The 23,176-nt window shown below is 46.3% G+C and overlaps 1 protein-coding gene across 1 annotated transcript in view; it reads right to left on the bottom strand.

Annotated features, from left to right (window-relative positions):
* Positions 1 to 21,789, bottom strand: part of LOC137421368 (dynein axonemal intermediate chain 4) — a 58,006-nt gene extending 36,217 nt beyond the window's left edge. Inside the window, exons 1-4 of the mRNA XM_068107402.2 lie at positions 21,645 to 21,789; positions 11,626 to 11,747; positions 10,195 to 10,293; positions 7,028 to 7,251 (exon numbers count right to left, since the gene is read on the bottom strand). Coding sequence (XP_067963503.2) covers positions 7,028 to 7,251; positions 10,195 to 10,293; positions 11,626 to 11,747; positions 21,645 to 21,789 — 590 coding nt within the window. The remainder of the gene's footprint in view (positions 1 to 7,027; positions 7,252 to 10,194; positions 10,294 to 11,625; positions 11,748 to 21,644) is intronic.
* Positions 21,790 to 23,176: the final 1,387 nt, after the last annotated feature.

Below are 23,176 nucleotides of genomic sequence, written 5' to 3'. Positions count from 1 at the left end.
ACCAGCACGGAGGATGAGGGCCCCCCTTCAATTACACCAGGTGGGGGCCCCCCTAGAGCGGGTGGCCATGGATATCCTAGGCCCACTACCCCGCACCCGCCTAGGTAATAAGTACATCCTCGTTGTGATGGACTACTTCCCCAAGTGGCCGGAGGCCTACGCCCTCCCCAACCAAGAAGCAGGGGTGGTAGCGCAGGCCTTCATGGAAGGATTTGTGTGCCGGCATGGGATTCCACAGGAGTTGCACACCGACCAGGGACGAAATTTTGAGAGCAAATTGCTAAAAGATGTGTGCAGTCTCCTGTCAATTCGGAAAACAAGAACAACGCCTTTAAGACCTCAATCTGACGAGATGGTGGAGAGATTCAACCGAACTCTAATCCAACAACTGGCACTGTTCACCGCCACCCGTTAGGATGACTGGGACGAACATCTCCCTTATTTGCTCATGGCCTACCGAACCAGCCAGCACGGGGCCACCGCATGCAGTCCAGCGTTGCTTATGTATGGGCGGGAGTTACGGGCTCCCGCCGACTTGCTATGCGGTCCCGTGCCAGACACATTGGTTAACCCGCCGAGGGAGGGGTACGCACGTCACCTAGAGGAAGGCATGGAGCTAGTCCATGCCTTCGCCCGCCGCCAACTCCATCTGGCGGGGGAAAAGATGAAGCGCAGGTACGACCACCGGAGCCAGGGGAGTCAGTACACTCCGGGGATGAAGATTTGGTTCTTCAATCCCCGGAGGAGGAAGGGTAGGTGCCCGAAACTCACCTCTCCCTGGCAAGGCCCGGGGGTCGTCCTGTCGCAAGTCTGTGACGTGGTAGTAAAAATCAAAATGGGGCCACGAGCCCTCCCTCGGATCGTCCACGCCGACCGGATAAGGCCTTACACCGGCGAGCAGGCGCCCCCGTGGATTGCCTCGGCTTTAAATGCCGAGGCGGGACCCAGTACCTCTGAATAAGGGGGGCTTATTAGTGCCAGAGGACTGGGGGATTGATGAGCGATGGGCCCGGTGGGTAAGGGTGGCATCCCTGCCACCCTTCCCATGAAGGGGGGGCAAATGCGCTATAGATTATGGGGTGTATGGCAGTGAAAACTAGCCCGGGTGGGTTAGGATATTGTGTGTAGGGATCTAGCGAAGATGACATTAGGTAACGTTAAGGTTTAGATAGTGACTGATACCTGTAGTGGGGACGTAGTAGCTTAGTGTTTGATAATGACGAGGGAGCGCAATAGTTTAAAGGGACGACTGGGAAGCGCAAGTTTCAGAGGGGAGTAGTTAGATGAGATGATGCTGTGTGAGAACTGGACAGGTGTGTGGAGCAGTGAGGGAGTAGTGAGTGTTGTGGATCAGCGCGAATGCGCTTGGGGGAGAGAAGGGTGCAGGCGGCACCAAGTATGAGAGCACAGGTGTGCAAGTACAGGTGTGTGGAATACATGGAGTAAGTGGTATGGAGTGGTGTGCATGGTGCGAAGGTGTGGATGGGGGAAGAGTGGACCCCTTTCACGAGTACCCGGGGCGGGTAGTGTAAGTGTTAGGTAGAGGGTATAGGTAAATTGTGGTTGGATATTGGCATTTGTGGTGCGGTTGCAGAATGGTATTGTGGATGGGTGCATTAGTGTTGTGGAAATGGCTGGGCGTGTAGCCTGTTAGTGTGTGTAGTTGGTTTGGGCACTCCACCACTGTGAGGATGTCGGCCAGGTGAGGCCGCAGGTGGGCTCTGGGAGCCGTTAGTGTCAGTGGGTGCCTGAGGATCCCGGGTGTGGATCGGGCAGCCCGTGCCAGAGAGGGCACTGAGGGGGTGAGAGTGCGAGAGGGCCTTCCCCAGTTAGTTAGGTTAGGGTGAGGAGCAGGTAAGCTCGGGTGGCAACTACAGTGGTGGAGGTGTGCAGGTGGGCGGACCAGCTAGGAGCGTCACACGACCCAGCCACCGAAATTGTGCGGGGGCACCGAGTGATGAATCGGGGGAGTGAGACCCCAACTTGAGAAGCACCACAGTTTGGTCAATGGGAATTGGTTTTTAGAACCCATAGTGTAAGTTGGCCAATGGATTGGCAGGGAAAGACCCCGGGTAATGTAAAGTTGTTAAAGTCATTTAGGAAATAGTTAGGATTGATGAACCTGTCGCACCATACGCAGCCACTTACCTGAGGTGATGATGATGACTCCACACCTGTGTTCCTTTGTTCTGTGTTGCAGGAAAGGAGAATTGCTGGGTGGATTTGTGAGACGCATCACGACGTGGATGAGACATTGGGGTGATTCCATCTCTCCCTCCTTAGGAGGGACTGATGATGAATTGGTGATGGCAAATTTTGATGTTGAGTTGGAAATGGCAAATTTGATTGGTTAGGAGGGAGAGAAGACGAATTTGGTTTATGAGGAACGGGGAAGACAGTAGGGACGTTTGTTGATGTGTAAAGTAGATGTTTATGGGTAGTGTTGTGTTTTGTGGATACAGTAAGGGGTAAGGGATGGGCAATGTAGGTTACCTGGTGGGGGGGGGGGGGGCGTACGGTAGGAACGTACCTGTCTCACCTGGTTCCCATGTGCCCCCAGTGTGCATTACCTTGTATTGCATGCACTTTTGCGCCCTTACCACCTTGCTCATTTGTCTTATTTTGTCTCCCACCTCCGAGGATCTGGCTTTGGGGCAGAGAGAGAGGAGAGAGAGGTGCTGGCTCTGCAGTTGTGGGCCTGTACTTCCGCTGCTTGCTGCCTGGATCGATACACCATATGGACCGCAATTTTGGTGGCCGCCCACAATGGACCGCAGTTCTTTTGCGGGCAAGCACCACCCGTGGATGGACCTCTGGGTCAACGTGGCACCTATGCCATACAGGTGAACCACTTTTAGTTGGCCCCCCTGATGGCCACAATTCAGAAATGGACGCGGTTGGCGCCTTTCTTTATTTCGAAAGAAGCCAGAAGGCCAAGTGCACTCCAGGAAGGCAAGACCAGCGGCAGAACATCGGCCGGCTGCGACACCACCAGTGACCATGGACACTTGATTGTGCTTTTGTTTTTATTGAACACTTTATTGGTGCACCGGATGGTGCTGACTGTGTGTAATGGGGTGGTGCTTTTGGTGCTTGGACGGGGTGCTCTGCACATTATTAAAGGCCGTAGGGCCACAGGGCACTCGTGGGTTGGTGTATCGATGCTGGCATGCGTGCTCTCTCTCTGTGCATAACATCTGCATGTGTTCCTCAAAGAACAGGTCCTGGATCGTAGTGTAAATATCAGTGTAGTCTTGTGTAAATAATGCTCCCTACCGGCTGTATGTTTAGTTTGAGGATGCTTTCCGCGATTCGGTTATCCTGTGGGTGTGTTTCTGTTAGGAGAAGGGTGCAACGTCACAGGGGGACATATTTACTCATTTGTGAACATCTGTAAAACTGTCGCACTCAGGGTTGAGTTAATAGTAGAGGGAACTACATCTGAGTGCCACACTAAAGTAGGTAAAAATTTATCGGGTCGGGACGCCCCGAGGTAGAGAAGGGTGCAATGTTGCGGATATGGGATTTACATCCATCCATATCCGCTTGTAAATATTCCCCTATTTCCTCAATACTTCCCAACTATCCCCAATCCCCCATTCCTTAGTCCCATTTTCTGTTAACAACACTCTGTAGACCCGACCTCCCCCTATTTCCCCCATTAAATGTCGCATCCAGGTCCACCGCATCTCACGTAGACAACTATAGGACATCTTGCTAGTTATTCTTAGTCTATGTCAGTTAAGGACTCGTTTCCATTAATTCTGACTCTTCGTTGCACCAGAATGTGATTGTATGGCACCGTTAGGAAGTTTAGGACCTCCCAATACCTCCCCGCAGCTCTTCCTCACGGTTCAGCAACAACAACAACAACAGCGGCGGCGGCGCGGGGAGTGTGCGTCCTCACTCCGGCTTGGTTGGTAGGGGGTGTTGGGAGGGCACCAAGCCTTTCCAACGAGCCGCCATCGAACATGTGCTCGACGGGGTTACCAAGTAGGGGCTCGCTGTCAGCTCCTCGTCAAGGGCGGAGCCCGGTAACCCCCGCACCCAATAGAAGCGGCGGACCGATCCCATCTGGGGCGGAGCCAACGAGCCGAGGGCGTGTCACTCCCCGCTGAGCATGCGCAGGAAGAGGGAGGTGACGTCAGATGCGCGCTGAGCTTGGAGAGAGAAGGACGCCACCAACCGAGCGCTGTGACACCTCCCTGCATCTTTTGGACCGTGCTTTATCCTGTCCCTGAGCCAAGGTGCACCTTGTACTATCGACTGCCTGTCCTTCCCTGCCATCAATCCCTGTGTAAGTCAGTCTTGTGCCGTTTGTCTGTGGTCTGTCTGGGTTAGATAAGATTGTGTCTAAGTGCCTATCTCTTCTGTGTCTTTACCTCATTACCTTGTAATCTACCCCTTTTCTCCACCACTAATTATATCCTCCTCCGGAGGTCTTGAGAACTGTACCCCTTGCGTCGTTTCATCTATCCCAGTCGTTGTGTCCTTTCCAATCATTGATTTAGCATAGCGCGATTTGGTCAACGTCGGGTGGAATCGGGTAAGTTGGGGAAGAATCGGGGGAACTGTTAGGTCGCGGCAATACCACCGCTCGGTAAATAACATCTAATCCGCGATCCGTAACAATATATATATTTCTGTCAGTTGATTGTTTGTTTGACATTTGTATTACAGTGCACAAGAAGGTATAAATAAATGAATGACATGTTTATCTTTATCAGCTTTCGAAAGTTTATCAGCTTTCGGCTTGATGAAAACTTTCCCGGAAAGTGGATCGGCCGCCGCGGTCCGATCGAGTGGCCGGCACGCTCCCCAGACCTTACACCTCCAGATTTCTTTCTTTGGGGGCTCATGAAAGACCTTGTTTATCATGAAAAGCCTCATACCATTCAGGAATTGAAGGCTCAAATCACTGCAAAGTTTGAGGAAATTGATATCGAACTCTGCAAGCGTGTGTGCCACTCTGTGCCTGCTCGGCTGCAATTGTGCATCGACCAGGACGGAGGGCGCTTTGAAAATTGCAAGTAAAACAGCTTGGTACACTTCCTTAATAATTTTTCCCCGAATAAATGGTTAGATAAACATGTCCTTCATTTATTTATATATTTTTGTACACTGTAATACAAATGTCAAACAAACAATCAACTGACAGAAATATATATATATATATATAGAAACAGAAATCGGGCGCTACTTTTGACTCACCCTGTATAAACAGTCACGTGAAAAAGTAAGTACACCCCATGTAAAGTTTTGACTTTTTCAACATATTTCAACATACAGCTATTTGATCTTCATTTCAACAATATTGATAGATAAAGGTGACATAATATAACAAATATCATGAAACATTTACATTTTGTAGTCCATTGTATTATTTAAATAAACATAAATGCAAATTTCGCATGTGGAAAAAGTAAGTACACCCTTGGCTCTAATAGGTGGTATTGCCCCCTTTGGCAGAAACAACCTCAAGTAGGCGTTTCTTATAACTGTCTACCAGTCTCTGACATCGACTGGGAGAAATTTTTGCCCACTCCTCCATGCAGAATTCTTTCAGCTGTGTGATGTTTGAGGGGTTTCTTGCATGCACAGCTCGTTTCACATCGCCCCACAACATCTCGATGGGATTTAGATCCGGGCTTTGACTTGGCCATTCCAGAACCCTCCATTTCTTTCTTTTCAGCCATTCCTTGGTGGATTTACTGGTATGTTTAGGGTCATTGTCATGTTGCAAGGTCCACCCTCGGTTGAGCTTCAACTTTCCGACAGATGGCCTCACATTATCCTCAAGCACCCTCTGGTACAATGAAGAATTCATAGTGGATTCTATGATGGCGAGCTGCCCAGGCCCTGATGCAGCAAAGCTGCCCCAAACCATAATATTTCCACCACCATGATTTACAATTGGTATCAGGTTCTTGTGGTCAAATGCTGTCTTTGGTTTTCGCCAAAAATGTCTTCTGATACTGTGGCCAAATAGCTCTACCTTTGACTCGTCTGTCGAGAGCACATTGTTCCAGAAGTGCTGGTCTTTGCCTAGGTGTTCATTGGCAAACTTAAGTCTTGCCCTGATGTTCTTTCTGGACAGCAAAGGTTTCCTCCTGGCACACCTCCCATGAAGATCAAATTTGTGCAGCCTCTTTCTCATGGTAGACTCGTGCACTTTGACATCAACAGTGGCAAGAGCTACCTGTAGGTCCCGTGATGACATTCTGGGGTTCTTACAGACTTCTTTCAGCATCTTGCGGTCTGCTCTCGGGCTGAACTTGCTGGGGCGGCATGGACTGAACAAGTTGTCAGTTGTTTGGAATCTTCTCCACTTGTAGATGATCTTCCAGACAGTCGAGTGATTGATTTCAAATTGTTTGGAGATCTTTTTAAATCCCTTCCCAGACTCGTAGGCATCTATAACCTTCTTTCTGAAGGCCTCGGAGAGCTCTTTTGATCGAGGCATGGTGACGCCGCACACTTCAACAACAAAGAGCAAACCAAACTAAATGTCTGAGGTTTAAATAAGATAGTTTCCTCCAAGATCCTCTCTGACGATGTTCTAATCATTTGCACCTGAGCTGGTGCACCTGATTCTAATTTTAGGTATTTGAAGAAGTGATAAATGTAGGGGTGTACTTACTTTTTCCACATGCGAAATTTGCATTTATGTTTATTTAAATTATACAATGGACTACAAAATGTAAATGTTTCATAATATTTGTTATATTATATCACCTTTATCTATCAATATTGTTGAAATGAAGATCAAATAGCTGTATGTTGAAATATGTTGAAAAAGTCAAAACTTTACATGGGGTGTACTTACTTTTTCACGTGACTATATATATATATATATGTATATAAGTATATATAGATTGAAAAAAGCAAATAGTAGTTTCTATGTACCTGTTAATATACTGCTGTGTGGCTCAAAATTCAGACTTGTAATTATTTGATTTGCAGAATTAGATTACATTTCCGTTTTTCATTTCACATTCACCATCTCCAACCCATCCCCATCACTCACTTGGAGTTGAGGTCCCAAAGGTGAAGAGCATCGTGTGAGGTGGTGGCAAGTACAGTGCTATTCACTGTTGACCATGCGATATCTTGCAAGGCACAAAATTTAGTGTAGAGATCGAACACTGGATGCTCTTTGTCTGTGTGCCATATGTATGCATGGCCATCCTCAGAGCAGCTGGCAAAGATGTCCTTTTGAAATGGGGACCATAAAACGTTGTATACAGGACCCTTGGGCAGGAGAATTTGGGGATGGATGAAAATTTCAATTGTAAAGACTGAAGCAACATTGCATAAAAATTGATACTTCAAAAATTCAGGAAATTAATTGAGAGTTGGGAAGGGTAATGGCGAAAAGGCATAAATTATAATGGGAGTATATTATTATGTTTATGAGGAAATAGCAGTGGTCGTGCAACTTTAGAACTCCTTACCTGTGTTAAGTGTATATTTAAGGTAATGAGTGAATGTAAAATGTTCCCTGCAAAGAATATAAGAGGTTGTGCTTGGAGAGATAGCTCGGTTAATGTAACTTGTCTCAGGTTATCCTTTGTAAAACTGGGTGGGGCAGGGTGAGAGGTTGAGAGCGACACTTCACATTCCCCCCACCAACAGAGGGATCTCCATCAACGGGAGAGAGAGAGACAGGGATTTTTTTCATTGCTAAAGTTGGGATTAGTGAATGCCCTCAAAGTGGAAATTTGTGGAGGCCTCAGGGTGGGGATTTCTAAGGGCCTCAGCTGGGATTGGTGAGTGTAGTAGGGTGGAAATTCATGAAGGCTTCGGAACAGGAGTCATGAGGCCTCATTGGTGGAACCCCTGAGATCTATGATTGGTGGAATCCCTGGGAGTAGAGACCCTCCAGGTATAGGCCTTTCATTAGTGAGCCTCAGGAGGAAAATACCCTTGTGGCCTGCGATTGGTAAGTCTCAGGAGGCTGACACTTGTAGACTGCTACAGGGGATGTGGTTTCGTGTTTTGTAAATTGGGTTTATACTTTGTTCTGTGTAATAATTTATTTATTTATTTCTTAAACAATGGCTTGCCTCATGTTGCTGCCAATTTGTTTTGCAATCAATTGTATTTGGGATTCCTGGATGGTTAAATTTACTGTAGTCTTGTGAATTGGTCTCCAATGGATCACAAGTCAGTTACATTTGCCCAACTACAATTGTGAGAAACTAGACTCTGAGTGTGTGACGGAAACTCGGGTGTGATTACATCTCCAGAGTTCATAAAACACCTTACCCCATACAGTCTTGAGAAAGTGGATATGGTAAGTGTCTTTCGAACTCTTGCTTTGCATTTCCTAGCACGATCTACCTTATCTTTGTTTGTGAACTTTGAAGAGCAGGCATGATGGTAACTATACAAAGCTGATGGGTCAAGTGAAACAGTCCACAGCTGAACCTTATGCCAACTCTTCTCAGAGAAACTGTCAATTTTGGAACTATCTTTGAGAAATATATGCATTTACAGTGACTTCAGAAAGTATTTAGACCCCTTGACCTTTTTCACATTTTGTAGTAATACAGCCTGAATTTAAAATGGATTAGATTGAGATGTTTTGTCACTGATCTACACATAATACCCCATAATGTCAAGCGGATGCATGGTCATCCTCAGAGCAGCTGGCTCTGGGGATGAATTCCTTACAAAATTCCTTGCAAACAAATTAAAAATAAAAAGCTGAAATGTCTTGAGTCAATAAGTATTCATCTCCCTTACTATGTATGACACTCCAAATTGAGCTCGGGTGCATTCAGTTTCCTTTGATCATCCTTGAGATGTCTCTACAACTTGATTGGAATCAATTCAATAGACTGGACATGATTTAGAAAGAAACACACCTTTCTATATAAGGTTTCACAGTTGACAATGCATGTCCGAGCAGAAACTCTACCATGACGTCCAAGGAGCTGTCTGTAGAACTCCGAGATAGAATTGTGAGGAGCATATATCTGGGGAAGAGTGTAACACAATTTCTAGAGTGATGAAACTTCCCAAGAGCACAGTGAGCTCCATCATTAGGAAATGAAAATAATATGGAACAACCCAGACTCTTCCTAGAGCTGGCCGTCCAATGACTAAGCAACGGGGCAAGAAGGACCTTGGTTAGGGAGGTGAACAAGAACCCAATGACCACTCTGACAGAACTACAGAGTACCCTGGTTGAGATGGGAAAACCTGCCAGAAGGACAAAAGTCTTTGCAGCACTTCACAAATTGAAGCTTCATGGAAGAGTGGCTGGCCAAAAGGCACTCCTGAGAAAAAAGCACCTGACAACACACCTGGTGTTTGCATGATGCATATGAAAGGCTCAGAGCATGCGGCAAAATATTCTGTGGTCTGATGAGATGTAAATTGAACTCTTTGACCTGAATGCATCGTGCTACATTTGGCAGAAACTGAGTACAGCTCATCAGGCATCTAACACTATCCATAGCATGAAGCATGGTGGTGGCAGCATCATGCTGTGGGGATGCTTTTCAGCAGCAGGGACTGTGGCACTTGGCAGGATAGTGTGTGCCACTTGGCAGGATAGAGGGAAGAATGAATGGAACGAAATACAGGCAAATCCTTGAGGAGACAGTGTTCAAAATATGTAATTAAATTGAAATTAAGTTGTTCCTCAATCATAGACTGACAGACAGTGTGAACCAATTGCTTTACCCCACTTTGCGCAACCACGCACGGGGTAACAATCCAATCCATGTCCATCATAAACCCACATGACAATGGTGTACTATTCTCTGTGAATAATGGTATCTGTCTGCATCAGTGGACAAGACAAACAAAGGATTTTGTCAACTAAAGATTGATGATTACTCTTGCCAGAGGAGAGGGTATTGCCTTTGTGTCCATTTGTTTGTTTGTTTGCACAGAATGGGCTAACGTAGACCACAAGCACCACCCAGTGGTAGCCTGTAGTACACGTTATTTTGTTTCAATGAAGTGCCTCTTTACAGTACAGTATGTACAATTAGAATGCGAGCGTGTCTATAAAGTATGTACAGCACACTTAGAATGTGATTATATCTATAAAATACATTCCACACAAAACAAGTCCAGGTGAGGGTCTGCAATCTTCGATTGCTCGTTCTAGTTAAGAGTACGTTTTCTTAAAATGTCAGCCACACCTCATTTCTCTTCTCCTCTGATAAAGGGCCTCACCTTGTGACCCCAGTAATATTTCACAGACTGTTCATTGCAGGATGATGTACTCTTGTGGATCACACCTTCTTCGGTGCCTACCAGGTAAGTGGAAGAATCCTAGAGGGAAGTGAATATCAGCAGGAATGTTAGGCCAGCAGCACAGCCTGGAGGTGGAGCCACTTACACTATTCTGTAAATCACAATCGATGTGTTGATTATCTTCTTTCCTTTGCTTTATGATGCTGCAAATTATGATCAGTTACTTTGTATCGGCCCTATTAAATGCACAACTTAAAAAGTTAAGCCTTTAACTCAAAACTCCAAGTTGGGCACTGGATACTCAATTACAAGGACATTAGTGTAATATGGAAGAACCACTTTTGGAGGCCATTTTCCCCACAGAGCAGGGGTTGCCCTTTTTCCCTTTTTCCCTTTTTCAGGCACGTTTGTCCCCTTTTTGAAGCAATGTTTCCTTTTTCCCTTTTTCCCTTTTTCAGGCACGTTTGTCCCCTTTTTGAAGCAATGTTTTACAGCCAGATGCCCTTCCTGCCGCCAACCCTGTTGGTCACCTCTTGCAACACACAGGGAATTACCAGTGAACTGGTACTCAATTTGCCGACCTCGGAAGGATGACAGGCTGAGTCAACCCCCCTGGCGTTAATTCAGCGATCGACCGGGATTCAAACCCGGGATCCTCGGATCCCAAGCCGGCACCCTAACCACTAAGCTAAGCTACCAGGCTCTTAGTGTAATATGGACAAATCACAATATATCATATGGAATTTGAATCTTGGATCCCAACATTTTTTGTGTGTCTGTTTGATTTTTGTGTGATAAATGTTAGCTCTTTCACGAGCCTCGATCCTGTATACAAAAAACAAACAAAAAACAAACATCATGAACCTGTGCTCAGATAGAAATAATAAATAGGTCATTGTATATGTGTAAAGCAATAAACAGCAATATAAACCAGAAAACACTTCACTGGCACTCAGTATGCCAACACTGATTTTAAAAAAAATTCTGATGAACTTTATTGTCAAATATAAATTGCTTTCTGCCTATTTTTGTAACCTAATCACATCGTACAGCCTGAAAGAAATCTGTCGGCTAACAATGGGAATCTCCTGCTAATTTGTCATGTGAAGATGAACACTTTTGGTGATCGAGCATTCTTCAGGTATGCTCCTCAACTGTCGAAATTCTGCCTCTTAAACTTTTCACAGCCTCACTGATTAGGTTTGAAAATCCAATCTTCATGCAGTTGCACTTGTAATTTTTATTCTTCTTACCTTTTCCTTTTTTGTAAAGTGCTTTCAGATTTCACTTCTAAATAAAAATTGCTGAAAAGGAAATTAATTCATTGAGAGCTGATTAATTGGATATGGGTGGTGCTTGATGTATATGGATGATATGTGTTGTGGTGGTTGTTAGGTTGTCATCACTCACCTTAGGATAGAAATTGATGGAGAAGCCAGCAGTAACGTGAGATATGGTCTCTTCAGGACGTCTCGGATTCCCAGTTATAATCTTTGACGTTTTGTGGCAACAGCACTTCAGTTGAATCATTTCTGACAGCAACGACAATCAATAAAGACATCTCAGAACTTTTATCTGGGATAGTATTATACATATATTTGCTTCGAAGCAGGAGCAACTGCAAATTACAAAGCTAACACAGGTAATCATAGATGTAAGCCACCTAATTTTATTGTGGAAATAAAGTTATGATTATTATCATTATACAGCAAAAGCAATTGTGGAACAATCCTAGACAACCCTGGTAGGAGAAAAGGCAAACAATTGTTGGATAGTGAACATCATATATAATTGCCGCAATGCTTCCTATACATACGTTATACAACATGCAATTTAAAGGCCATTTTTCCTGCTAGAGCGGGGGTTAGCCTTGCGGTCCCCATGACAATCTTCTCCATTTTGCCCTATTTTCTGCATCTCTCCTGGTTAACCCCCTTGCCTGCATTGCTTCTTCGACCATCTTCAGCCAAGTCTTTCTCGGTCTTCCCCATCCTCGACTTCCTTCTACATTCATTTCCATCACTCTTCTCAACCAGTCACTTTCATCCTTCCTCAACACATGACCAAACCATCTCAACCTGTTCCTCTTCACAGCATCAATCACAGGCTCTATTCCCATCATCTTTCGCAATTCATCATTTGTCTTCCTCTCTCTCAACGATACTCTGCACATCCGTCGAACCATTCGCATTTCCACCCTTTCCAGCCTTCGTTGCTGCTCTACGTTCATTACCCATGTCTCGGTCCCATAAATCATAACACTTCTCACACATGCAGCATACACCTTTCCCTTCAGCTTCAACGACACTCCCCTCCTCATCAGCATGCCACTAAGTTCCCGAAACTTCTTCCATGCACATCTCACTCTAGCAACCATTGCTGAGTCTGATCCACCTTCTCCATTCAGCATGTCTCCGAGGTAGCAAAATGTTTTCACACCTTCCAGCTTCACGCCGTCTCCAAGATCCAACTCAACATCCTATATATACGTTATGCATCCAATAAATGATTTGCCTGCAATAAGTAAGCAGATTACATTCTTGATTAATTGTTCCTTGACACTGATATTATTTTCTTTTCTCCAAGAGTGCGGGTCATGGATAAGCAAGGTTGAGTTGACAGTGCAGTAGTGGGGAAACAATTGAGTACTATTGGCAAGGGGATAATGAACAGGAAAGGAAAAGAGAGACACAGAAAGGGAGGAAAGACTGAAATCAGCAAGTAAGAGGATTGGGTTAGGAAAGGTTAAAGGGGTAATAAAGATCATGGGTCAGGATAAAGGATGACAGGACATGATGGTGCCCTGCCTGCTCGAAGCCATGGAGGGAAGAATGAGACAAAGTCTTTGGAAGGCGGTTATATAGACTGGAGAAGTGAGAAATAAAAGAGTTGAGGTGTGCAGTCAGCTTGGATTTTAAACGTTTAACTATACTAGGAGGGGGTATTTGAAGAACAGGGACATCCTGGAGCTGTTAGGAAGGGTCAGAGGACTGAGAGAGTGGAGGGAGCAATGTTAGAGAATAGATGGAAGAAAACAGAGACCACCGTCCTGCCTGTGATACGAGAGCAACAACGGGTGAAGTACGCTTTCGCTCCTCAATAAGCATGTACAGAGAGAGTCCCGCTTTCGCTCCTCAATAAGCACGTATAGTGTGAGATTCCCACATTCACTCCTCAATAAGCAATTATATTGAGAGAATCCCACTTTCGCTCCTCAATAAGCATTTATAGTGAGAGAGTCCCGCTTTCGCTCCTCAAAAAGCAATTATAGTGAGAGAGTCCCGCTTTCGCTCCTCAATAAGCAATTATAGTGAGAGAGTCCTGCTTTCGCTCCTCAATAAGCAATTATAGTGAGAGAGTGCCGCTTTCGCTCCTCAATAAGCACGTACAGAGAGAATCCTGCTTTCGCTCCTCAATAAGCACGTTTAGTGTGAGATTCCCACATTCACTCCTCAATAAGCAATTATAGTGAGAGAGTCCCACTTTCGCTCGTCAATAAGCATGTACAGAGAGAGTCCTGCTTTCGCTCCTCAATAAGCAATTATAGTGAGAGAGTCCCACATTCGCTCGTCAATAAGCATGTACAGAGAGAGTCCTGCTTTCGCTCCTCAATAAGCATGTACAGAGAGAGTCCCGCTTTCGCTCCTCAATAAGCACGTACAGAGAGAGTCCCGCTTTAGCTCCTCAATAAGCAATTATAGTGAGAGAGTCCCGCTTTCGCTCCTCAATAAGCACGTACAGAGAGAGTCCTGCTTTCGCTCCTCAAGAAGCACGTATAGTGTGAGATTCCCACTTTCGCTCCTCAATAAGCAATTATAGTCAGACAGTCCCACTTTCGCTCGTCAATAAGCACGTACAGAGAGAGTCCCGCTTTCGCTCCTCCATAAGCACATACAGAGAGAGTCCCGCTTTCGCTCCTCAAAAAGCAATTATAGTGAGAGAGTCCCACTTTCGCTCGTCAATAAGCACGTACAGAGAGAGTCCCGCTTTCGCTCCTCCATAAGCACATACAGAGAGAGTCCCGCTTTCGCTCCTCAATAAGCATGTACAGAGAGAGTCCTGCTTTCGCTCCTCAATAAGCATGTACAGAGAGAGTCCCGCTTTCGCTCCTCAATAAGCACGTACAGAGAGAGTCCCGCTTTAGCTCCTCAATAAGCAATTATAGTGAGAGAGTCCCACTTTCGCTCGTCAATAAGCATGTACAGAGAGAGTCCTGCTTTCGCTCCTCAATAAGCAATTATAGTGAGAGAGTCCCACATTCGCTCGTCAATAAGCATGTACAGAGAGAGTCCTGCTTTCGCTCCTCAATAAGCATGTACAGAGAGAGTCCCGCTTTCGCTCCTCAATAAGCACGTACAGAGAGAGTCCCGCTTTAGCTCCTCAATAAGCAATTATAGTGAGAGAGTCCCGCTTTCGCTCCTCAATAAGCACGTACAGAGAGAGTCCTGCTTTCGCTCCTCAAGAAGCACGTATAGTGTGAGATTCCCACTTTCGCTCCTCAATAAGCAATTATAGTCAGACAGTCCCACTTTCGCTCGTCAATAAGCACGTACAGAGAGAGTCCCGCTTTCGCTCCTCCATAAGCACATACAGAGAGAGTCCCGCTTTCGCTCCTCAAAAAGCAATTATAGTGAGAGAGTCCCACTTTCGCTCGTCAATAAGCACGTACAGAGAGAGTCCCGCTTTCGCTCCTCCATAAGCACATACAGAGAGAGTCCCGCTTTCGCTCCTCAATAAGCATGTACAGAGAGAGTCCCGCTTTCGCTCCTCAATAAGCACGTACAGAGAGAGTCCTGCTTTCGCTCCTCCATAAGCACATACAGAGAGAGTCCCGCTTTCGCTCCTCAATAAGCACGTACAGAGAGAGTCCTGCTTTCGCTCCTCCATAAGCACATACAGAGAGAGTCCCGCTTTCGCTCCTCAATAAGCACGTACAGAGAGAGTCCTGCTTTCACTTCTCCATAAGCACATACAGAGAGAGTCCCGCTTTCGCTCCTCAAAAAGCAATTATAGTGAGAGAGTCCCACTTTCGCTCGTCAATAAGCACGTTCAGAGAGAGTCCCGCTTTCGCTCCTCCATAAGCACATACAGAGAGAGTCCCGCTTTCGCTCCTCAATAAGCACGTACAGAGAGAGTCCCGCTTTCGCTCCTCAATAAGAACGTACAGAGAGAGTCCTGCTTTCGCTCCTCCATAAGCACATACAGAGAGAGTCCCGCTTTCGCTCCTCAATAAGCACGTACAGAGAGAGTCCTGCTTTCGCTCCTCAATAAGCACGTACAGAGAGAGTCCTGCTTTCGCTCCTCCATAAGCACATACAGAGAGAGTCCCGCTTTCGCTCCTCCATAAGCACATACAGAGAGAGTCCCACTTTCGCTCCTCAATAAGCACGTACAGAGAGAGTCCCGCTTTCGCTCCTCCATAAGCACATACAGAGAGAGTCCCGCTTTCGCTCCTCCATAAGCACATACAGAGAGAGTCCCGCTTTCGCTCCTCAATAAGCACATACAGAGAGAGTCCCGCTTTCACTCCTCAATAAGCACGTACAGGGAGAGTCCCGCTTTCGCTCCTCAAAAAGCAATTATAGTGAGAGAGTCCCGCTTTCGCTCCGCAATAAGCACGTACAGAGAGAGTGCCGCTTTCGCTCCTCAATAAGCACGTATAGTGAGAGAGTCCCGCTTTCGCTCCTCAAAAAGCAATTATAGTGAGAGAGTCCCGCTTTCGCTCCTCAAAAAGCAATTATAGTGAGAGAGTCCCGCTTTCGCTCCTCAAAAAGCACGTACAGAGAGAGTCCCGCTTTCGCTCCTCAAAAAGCAATTATAGTGAGAGAGTCCCGCTTTCGCTCCTCAATAAGCACATACAGAGAGAGTCCCGCTTTCGCTCCTCAAAAAGCAATTATAGTGAGAGAGTCCCGCTTTCGCTCCTCAAAAAGCAATTATAGTGAGAGAATCCCGCTTTCGCTCCTCAATAAGCACGTACAGAGAGAGTCCCGCTTTCGCTCCTCAAAAAGCACATACAGAGAGAGTCCCGCTTTCGCTCCTCAATAAGCACGTATAGTGAGAGAGTCCCGCTTTCGCTCCTCAAAAAGCAATTATAGTGAGAGAGTCCCGCTTTCGCTCCTCAAAAAGCAATTATAGTGAGAGAATCCCGCTTTCGCTCCTCAAAAAGCAATTATAGTGAGAGAGTCCCGCTTTTGCTCCTCAATAAGCACGTACAGAGAGAGTCCCACTTTCGCTCCTCAATAAGCACATATAGTGAGAGTCCCACTTTCGCTCCTCAATAAGCACGTATAGTGAGAGAGTCCCGCTTTCGCTCCTCAATAAGCACGTACAGAGAGAGTCCCACTTTCGCTCCTCAATAAGCACGTATAGTGACAGAGTCCCGCTTTCGCTCCTCAATAAGCACGTATAGTGAGAGAGTCCCGCTTTCGCTCCTCAATAAGCACGTACAGAGAGAGTCCCGCTTTCGCTCCTCAAAAAGCAATTATAGTGAGAGAGTCCCGCTTTCGCTCCTCAATAAGCACGTACAGAGAGAGTCCCACTTTTGCTCCTCAATAAGCACGTGCAGAGAGAGTCCCGCTTTCGCTCCTCAATAAACACGTACAGAGAGAGTCCCGCTTTCGCTCCTCAAAAAGCAATTATAGTGAAAGAATCCCGCTTTCGCTCCTCAATAAGCACATACAGAGAGAGTCCCACTTTCGCTCCTCAATAAACAGGTACAGAGAGAGTCCCGCTTTCGCTCCTCAATAAGCACGTACAGAGAGAGTCCCACTTTCGCTCCTCAATAAGCACGTGCAGAGAGAGAGTCCCTCTTTCGCTCCTCAATAAGCACGTACAGAGAGAGTCCCGCTTTCGCTCCTCAAAAAGCAATTATAGTGAAAGAATCCCGCTTTCGCTCCTCAATAAGCACATACAGAGAGAGTCCCACTTTCGCTCCTCAATAAACACGTACAGAGAGAGTCCCGCTTTCGCTCCTCAATAAGCACGTTCAGCGAGACAGTCCCGCTTTGGCTCCTCAATAAGCACGTACAGCGAGACAGTCCCGCTTTCGCTCCTCAATAAACAGGTACAGAGAGAGTCCCGCTTTCGCTCCTCAATAAGCACGTACAGAGAGAGTCCCACTTTCGCTCCTCAATAAGCACGTGCAGAGAGAGAGAGTCCCGCTTTCGCTCCTCAATAAGCACGTACAGAGAGAGTCCCACTTTCGCTCCTCAAAAAGCAATTATAGTGAGAGAGTCCCGCTTTAGTTCCTCAATAAGCACGTATAGTGTGAGAGTCCCACTTTCGCTCCTCAAAAAGCAATTATAGTGAGAGAGTCCCGCTTTAGTTCCTCAATAAGCACGTTCAGCGAGACAGTCCCGCTTTGGCTCCTCAATAAGCACGTACAGCGAGACAGTCCCGCTTTGGCTCCTCAATAAGCACGTACAGAGAGAGAGTCCCACTTTCGCTCCTCAATAAGCACGTACAGCGAGACAGTCCCGCTTTGGCTCCTCAATAAGCACATACAGCGAGACAGTCCCGCTTTGGCTCCTCAATAAGCACGTACAGCGAGACAGTCCCGCTTTGGCTCCTCCATAAGCACATACAGAGAGAGTCCCGCTTTCGCTCCTCAATAAGCACGTACAGAGAGAGTCCTGCTTTCGCTCCTCCATAAGCACATACAGAGAGAGTCCCGCTTTCGCTCCTCAATAAGCACGTACAGAGAGAGTCCTGCTTTCACTTCTCCATAAGCACATACAGAGAGAGTCCCGCTTTCGCTCCTCAAAAAGCAATTATAGTGAGAGAGTCCCACTTTCGCTCGTCAATAAGCACGTTCAGAGAGAGTCCCGCTTTCGCTCCTCCATAAGCACATACAGAGAGAGTCCCGCTTTCGCTCCTCAATAAGCACGTACAGAGAGAGTCCCGCTTTCGCTCCTCAATAAGAACGTACAGAGAGAGTCCTGCTTTCGCTCCTCCATAAGCACATACAGAGAGAGTCCCGCTTTCGCTCCTCAATAAGCACGTACAGAGAGAGTCCTGCTTTCGCTCCTCAATAAGCACGTACAGAGAGAGTCCTGCTTTCGCTCCTCCATAAGCACATACAGAGAGAGTCCCGCTTTCGCTCCTCCATAAGCACATACAGAGAGAGTCCCACTTTCGCTCCTCAATAAGCACGTACAGAGAGAGTCCCGCTTTCGCTCCTCCATAAGCACATACAGAGAGAGTCCCGCTTTCGCTCCTCCATAAGCACATACAGAGAGAGTCCCGCTTTCGCTCCTCAATAAGCACATACAGAGAGAGTCCCGCTTTCACTCCTCAATAAGCACGTACAGGGAGAGTCCCGCTTTCGCTCCTCAAAAAGCAATTATAGTGAGAGAGTCCCGCTTTCGCTCCGCAATAAGCACGTACAGAGAGAGTGCCGCTTTCGCTCCTCAATAAGCACGTATAGTGAGAGAGTCCCGCTTTCGCTCCTCAAAAAGCAATTATAGTGAGAGAGTCCCGCTTTCGCTCCTCAAAAAGCAATTATAGTGAGAGAGTCCCGCTTTCGCTCCTCAAAAAGCACGTACAGAGAGAGTCCCGCTTTCGCTCCTCAAAAAGCAATTATAGTGAGAGAGTCCCGCTTTCGCTCCTCAATAAGCACATACAGAGAGAGTCCCGCTTTCGCTCCTCAAAAAGCAATTATAGTGAGAGAGTCCCGCTTTCGCTCCTCAAAAAGCAATTATAGTGAGAGAATCCCGCTTTCGCTCCTCAATAAGCACGTACAGAGAGAGTCCCGCTTTCGCTCCTCAAAAAGCACATACAGAGAGAGTCCCGCTTTCGCTCCTCAATAAGCACGTATAGTGAGAGAGTCCCGCTTTCGCTCCTCAAAAAGCAATTATAGTGAGAGAGTCCCGCTTTCGCTCCTCAAAAAGCAATTATAGTGAGAGAATCCCGCTTTCGCTCCTCAAAAAGCAATTATAGTGAGAGAGTCCCGCTTTTGCTCCTCAATAAGCACGTACAGAGAGAGTCCCACTTTCGCTCCTCAATAAGCACATATAGTGAGAGTCCCACTTTCGCTCCTCAATAAGCACGTATAGTGAGAGAGTCCCGCTTTCGCTCCTCAATAAGCACGTACAGAGAGAGTCCCACTTTCGCTCCTCAATAAGCACGTATAGTGACAGAGTCCCGCTTTCGCTCCTCAATAAGCACGTATAGTGAGAGAGTCCCGCTTTCGCTCCTCAATAAGCACGTACAGAGAGAGTCCCGCTTTCGCTCCTCAAAAAGCAATTATAGTGAGAGAGTCCCGCTTTCGCTCCTCAATAAGCACGTACAGAGAGAGTCCCACTTTTGCTCCTCAATAAGCACGTGCAGAGAGAGTCCCGCTTTCGCTCCTCAATAAACACGTACAGAGAGAGTCCCGCTTTCGCTCCTCAAAAAGCAATTATAGTGAAAGAATCCCGCTTTCGCTCCTCAATAAGCACATACAGAGAGAGTCCCACTTTCGCTCCTCAATAAACAGGTACAGAGAGAGTCCCGCTTTCGCTCCTCAATAAGCACGTACAGAGAGAGTCCCACTTTCGCTCCTCAATAAGCACGTGCAGAGAGAGAGTCCCTCTTTCGCTCCTCAATAAGCACGTACAGAGAGAGTCCCGCTTTCGCTCCTCAAAAAGCAATTATAGTGAAAGAATCCCGCTTTCGCTCCTCAATAAGCACATACAGAGAGAGTCCCACTTTCGCTCCTCAATAAACACGTACAGAGAGAGTCCCGCTTTCGCTCCTCAATAAGCACGTTCAGCGAGACAGTCCCGCTTTGGCTCCTCAATAAGCACGTACAGCGAGACAGTCCCGCTTTCGCTCCTCAATAAACAGGTACAGAGAGAGTCCCGCTTTCGCTCCTCAATAAGCACGTACAGAGAGAGTCCCACTTTCGCTCCTCAATAAGCACGTGCAGAGAGAGAGTCCCGCTTTCGCTCCTCAATAAGCACGTACAGAGAGAGTCCCACTTTCGCTCCTCAAAAAGCAATTATAGTGAGAGAGTCCCGCTTTAGTTCCTCAATAAGCACGTATAGTGTGAGAGTCCCACTTTCGCTCCTCAAAAAGCAATTATAGTGAGAGAGTCCCGCTTTAGTTCCTCAATAAGCACGTTCAGCGAGACAGTCCCGCTTTGGCTCCTCAATAAGCACGTACAGCGAGACAGTCCCGCTTTGGCTCCTCAATAAGCACGTACAGAGAGAGAGTCCCACTTTCGCTCCTCAATAAGCACGTACAGCGAGACAGTCCCGCTTTGGCTCCTCAATAAGCACATACAGCGAGACAGTCCCGCTTTGGCTCCTCAATAAGCACGTACAGCGAGACAGTCCCGCTTTGGCTCCTCAATAAGCACGTACAGAGAGAGAGTCCCACTTTAGTTCCTCAATAAGCACGTACAGAGAGAGAGTCCCACTTTAGTTCCTCAATAAGCACGTACAGAGAGAGAGTCCCACTTTAGTTCCTCAATAAGCACGTACAGCGAGACAGTCCCGCTTTGGCTCCTCAATAAGCACGTACAGCGAGACAGTCCCGCTTTGAGAATAAGCACATACAGAGAGAGAGTCCGGCTTTGGCTCCTCAATAAGCACGTACAGCGAGACAGTCCCACTTTGGCTCCTCAATAAGCACGTACAGTGAGAGAGTCCTACTTTGGCTCCTCAATAAGCACGTGCAGCGAGAGAGTCCCGCTTTGGCTCCTCAATAAGCACGTGCAGCGAGAGAGTCAACATTGAGTCGATTCGTCCTTGTCACACACACAATTGGTCCACCAAGTTTCGTCCAAATCCGTCCATAACATTTTGAGATATCCTGTTGTATGTTGGTTTTAGCCCTATCTCGCTTTGGCGACAATATCCTTGTGACAATATCCTTGTCACACACACAATTGGTCCACCAAGTTTCGTCCACATCCGTCCACAACTTTTTGAGATGTCCTGCTATATAATATATCGTTTTTAGCCCAATCTCCCAATGGTGAAGAATCACTTTAAAAATTCAAGTAGCCGGAACCGAATCCGGATCTTCACCAAAACCAAATCATTTGTCTGTCCTTGTCCAAAATGACCTTGTACACCAAAATCTGTCCTTGTCACATACGCTACATCTCTACCAAATTTCGTCTGAATCCGTCCACAACTTTTTGATATATTTTCTTCACAAACGGACAGACAAACGAGCAAACAGACAGACAGGGGTGAAAACATAACCTCCATCCACCTTTGGTGGCAGAGGTAAAGATGGACAAAGCGTCACAGCATATGGTATCTCAACCTGAGATCCCAACAATATTGACTATGTGCTCAGCTGGAAATGCTAAATAGCTCGCACTGGATATGTAAAGAAATAAACGTCATTCCAAATCTTCCACCTGCAATATCAACTTGTACAAGTAAAGCAATACCATTTGCATAATACAGTGGTTGCAAAACATACGAGTAACTCACCATTTAAGTCCAGAGAGTTGTGAATCAACCACTTGGTGACTCGACCATCTCCAGATACAGAAACCAAGTCTTCATTCGTGTCGACTCTGGCCATGTCGGCTTCTAGTTCTGTATCAACCCAGCTCAGGTCCCATATGGTGCCCATGTGTCTTCCTGGTAATTCTCTGTTGCACACACAAAAAGGATGACATTGTTGATGATTGATCAGTCAGGATGTAGTAGAGCTATAAATAGCTACTGTGCATTAATTTTTTTGCAGGCTGCCTTATAAGGGGATTTAGGGGGCCCATGTTGTTTGACAATATTTTGAAGAAGTCAAATTTATTTAACCAAGAATTCAATGCTTAACAAATTATATAATCACTGGTCTTATAAGCATTGCCAAAAGGCGCTATATAAATACAATTGTCTAAAAATAATCCGTCCATGTGTAACATTCCTTTCCACCCATTGGTTGGACAGCAGGCCTGACTCCACCCACAATTGTCCACTGAAAAATCTTACGGCCACCATGTTGGTGACGTGTAAATCCAAAGACATATTCGTAGCTATCATATTGACAATGGCCATGCCCTCAATATAAGTTTTCCCTTCAGTGTAAAACGTCCAAAGCGAATGTTGAAAGGATCATCAAATATCAAAAGGTTGAAGCCGATAGGCGTCACTGGTCTTGTGAAGGCCACAGCAAGTATCGGCCTCATGCTTCAGTCCTTAGGCTTTAGGCCTCAGGTGTCAATGGGAATCGATCCAAGCTATACATCACGATGTATTACTTATGCACACAGAAAGTGGGCATGTTTTTGCTTCAAATCTGGATTATTATATATTTACCAGAGCGAGGCAGACTGTTTCTGACTATTTTCTCTTAAACGTCTCAACCCGAGACTGTAAAACCCATGTCATTTTAAAAGTCTTTGTCTGAGGAGATGCAGGAATCTCACAAGATTGTGAAAGAAAACATACGTCATTGTTTACTTTTAACAAAGTGTACAAGTGTTATGTGCTCCTCCCCAGCCCCCGGTCACGGTGTACCTCCGAGCCCCGAGAGGAGTCACGGCAGAAAAATGTGTTATTCTGTGTCAAAAATCAATGGTGAAACCACACCAATTGTTACCAACAAACGAATATTGTATGAAGGTCACACAAGAATAACAACAACAATAATAATAGCAATCAATTGTACAACCAATATATATTTCCTATGATGGTACCATCAGGTTCGTACAATATAACTCACTGTGCTCCAAGTGAGTGAAAATAAGAAGATTCCCAATGTATCTAATCCCGGCTTCAAGCCAAAGTTGATTCCGGCTTCAAGCCAAAGTCGATCCGCTCCAGCGTTCGTCAGAACAATGTCCAATCGAGACCAGAATCCCGTTGGGTTGGCAGTTACAGTCCTGCTGCCAAAGCTGCGCAAAGGCGCCCTCAAGGCGACTGGGAAATCACACCCTCGGGTATGGACGTTTCACGGCTCCAAATCAGCGACACGCATGAACTCCTGCAAAGCCAAACTCCATCTCATCAACCTCTGA

Source organism: Myxine glutinosa, chromosome 1 (assembly GCF_964187855.1).
Source record: "Myxine glutinosa chromosome 1, kmMyxGlut1.1, whole genome shotgun sequence".
Classification (NCBI taxonomy): Eukaryota; Metazoa; Chordata; class Myxini; order Myxiniformes; family Myxinidae; genus Myxine; species Myxine glutinosa.
Note: the sequence above shows the minus strand (reverse complement) of the source record. Positions and strands in the feature narration are given on the sequence as shown.